Source organism: Bidens hawaiensis, unplaced genomic scaffold (assembly GCF_021521415.1).
Source record: "Bidens hawaiensis isolate Kalapana, Puna unplaced genomic scaffold, B.hawaiensis_p1.1 tig00014981_1, whole genome shotgun sequence".
Lineage (NCBI taxonomy): Eukaryota > Viridiplantae > Streptophyta > Magnoliopsida > Asterales > Asteraceae > Bidens > Bidens hawaiensis.
In genome coordinates, this window is record NW_027492330.1 from 496801 (window position 1) to 500162 (window position 3362).

Here is a 3362-nt window from a genome sequence, read left to right on the forward strand (position 1 = left end):
AGGAATCAATATCAATTCCACAATCCAGATTTACCATGTTAACTCAATAAGTCAAACTGTTCTTCTTTCCTTATGATCTAAGTTGAGACATGTTAGAGATTATCAGTTTTGAAATTTGATGGCTACCACATTTTCATGAGAATTCAAGAATCATCAATATCAAAGTTTAGATATAGTGGACTCCTGAAAGTCCAATGGTGTGTCTCTTTCATAATCTGACTTCAGACATGTCAAACAATAACTTCAAATTTCAATGTTATCATCAAAATTCTAAGAAATTAGTGAAGGGTTAATTGCATATAAAGTAACCATGCCCAAATTCTATTCCGGATAGATTATGAAAATATGTATTTTAGAGCATTCTCATCCAACCCCTTATTTTGTGTGAGGGTGTTTTTATAATTTAGAGAATGATTCAGGATGTTGTGAGTGAAGAGTTTTTATATTTTAGAAAAAGTGGTGATTTTTCTGTATATTTGAAAAGCTACTATTCATCCCCTATAATTTTTAATATGTTTTGAGAGTGGTTGTGAGTGAGTGAAAGAGAAAATATAATGATAAAATGTATAAAAAGTATTATTTAATTGAAATGGAGAAAGAAAATATTATGAGTTTTAGTGTAATTTTTGGTTTAGAGATAGGGGGTGAGATAAGAATGCTCTTACATCCTATTTAAAATAGCAAAATCAAATCACCAAAATAGATACTTTATAAAATAAAAAAATCTACTTAGTTTCATAACGGGTCAACTTAAGTTAGCAAAACTAAATATCCAAAATATATTACTTTCTATATTGTGTTGTTAACTTGTTATGCTTATAGATGGAAGCCTTTGCAACCTATCTCCTTAACCCCTTTTGCGCTAAACTTACATATATACACATTCAATATCTCTCTTTAAGATTCTTCATATTTAACATCAATTTGAAGAAAAGAAACCAAAAAGAATATATATATATAATAGCAAAAAGAAAGAAGAAATGTGAGGATTGACTATCTTGACACAGTGAAATACTGATTTGGTGATCCTTACCATTTTAGGGAAACATTTAGTGGAGCACTTGATTGGAGAATCACGAAAAGGACATACACTAGAGTAACTAACATCCACTTGAACCTCTATAAATCGATTTTGTTATCTCTATACCTTTTACATACTTGCATACTTTACTTCTTGAATTATACGTACTTAAAATACCTAACCTTGTGAAATAAAAGATAACAAAATGGGTATGATTGAGAATATCCTCAATCAATATGAATACATATAACACAAAATTCCCAATTAACAACAATTGTCACGTCCAATAAATCTACCACTAAACAATCATAATCATCAATGCAAAGCCAGGCGATTCAAATACAACATTCCAGCCACAGGCTCAGCATACTCACTCACTCTAAAGACAACTTGTAGGTTTCATCACGCCGGAAGACTTTCCAGCCGCATTAACACAATATGCAGACGCCTGTAGCTGATTCTTGAAGCTCAAATTCACATCTTGCATCGTGATTCCCCTACACGGATACTTTTTACTGCAATCAAATCGCACTGCCACTTTTGTCGCCGATGTTCCATGCACGTCTTGATACTTCACGTTGCTTATTCTCACGCCGGAGACCTGTGAACGTTACCAAATTTAAGCCTTTTTGAACCAAAAGTGAGTTTATTTATTTATTTAAGACAAATAAATTTTAAAAAACTTTGTATTTAGATTTCTTAAATAAGTTTAATAATGTAAGTTATTAAAAAAAACAAACTAGATTTAAAATGAATTAAGAAAAAAATATGTTGAGATGTTGAGTTCTCTAGACAACTGGATTTCTTGAGTTATATATCAAACACTTACAAAAACTAACTATATTTTTTAAACATCTATAAATTAAAAAAAAAAAGGTTCACAAAGGTACATGAAAATGATGCAAAAGGATACCTGATGGGGACAATTCTTGTTACCCGGACAGTAATTTTGGTCGATAACAATCGGGTTTTGGACGCTGGTCATAATAGCGTTCTGAAATAGAACGCCATTGACGAACCCGTTACTTGGTCTAGCCCAAGCCTTGATCCTAAAACCGTTTTTGGTACCCTTAAAAGTGGTCCGTTTCACCGTCACGTTCATAACACCTTGTTCATTTAAATCCTTCCCTAAACTCCCAATGCTGTAAAATGTGATCATGCATTTATTCAATCAAATTATTAACTTCTTTAAAATTTTATTTTTTTGAACACTTTTTACAGTCGTAATACCCAGTTTTCTAGTAGTGATTTAAAGCTAATACCCGATGCCATGGCCGGGTCCACAAGCGACACCTTCGATCCACAAATTGGTTGCACCTGGACCGATCGATACGCAATCATCCCCAGTGCTGATTTTGGAGTTCAAAATTGTGACTCCGGTCGACAACTGGACATGGATGCCGTCAGTGTTGGGACTGTTCCACGGCGCCACAACGTTTGCCCCCAACACTCTCACATTGCGGCATCCATTCACCGCAATGTGAAACATTTGGCTGTTCACCGAACTCAATCCGTACACGATAACATTATTCGAGTTCGAAATCGCCAAACTCTGCACAAATCATAAAAAATATAACACAAACAAATAAACAAACGTACGAAGTATAATATTAATATATGGAGCAACCCCTGATAAATTGAGATACAAGGGTTGCTCCATTATATACAAAATAAATATAAAATTAACAATTCAATACCGTGGCTCCTTCTGGGCAGTTTCTACGCCCAGATGACTTACAAGCCCACAACCCCGCACCCTGGGCGTCCAAGGTGCCACCAACAATAGTGACACCTTGGACGCCATGGAAAAGCAGCCAGAACTTGGCATTACCAAGCACAAAATAATTAGACGGTGCCACCAAGGTTCCATCAATGCGAACCATGATGGCACCATTCCTGCATGGACCACTGAACCGAAGCGCGCCAACCATGTACTTTCCTTTCGGAACGTACACAATGGCGGGCTTGGTTGAGGCGCATGCACTGGTCCATGCAGCCATGAACGCCTTGGTTGAGTCTGTTTTGCCGTTGGCTTTCGCTCCCAAGGTTTTAACATTGTAAGTGGCCGCGGAGACAGTGGTTGCAATACTAGTAATAAGTATGAGGGTGGCTAGTGAAAGAAGCAGGTGGTTAGCCATGGTTGGGTTGGGTTGTGACTTGTGAATGTGTGGGATGTGGATGGGTTAGTGGGTGTATTTATGGGGAGATTTTAGAGATACCAGCTTCTAACCGTTTTTAATTAGCAGTGATAATCCTGATTAATCAAAGGTTTAATAATTTAATGTTATATAAGTCAACTCACTCTTTACGATACATATTTTCTGTTGCTGTGAATGTTTGT

The 3362-nt window shown here is 35.9% G+C and overlaps 1 protein-coding gene across 1 annotated transcript; it reads right to left on the reverse strand.

The window, feature by feature from the left end:
• Positions 1-1203: 1203 nt before the first annotated feature.
• Positions 1204-3159, reverse strand: LOC143548225 (polygalacturonase-like). Its single transcript, XM_077039451.1, has 4 exons — positions 2719-3159; positions 2284-2573; positions 1935-2163; positions 1204-1622 (listed from the first exon to the last, which is right to left on the reverse strand). The coding sequence occupies exons 1-4, from the start codon at positions 3157-3159 to the stop codon at positions 1401-1403; spliced, it is 1182 nt and encodes a 393-aa protein (XP_076895566.1). The 3' UTR covers positions 1204-1400.
• Positions 3160-3362: the final 203 nt, after the last annotated feature.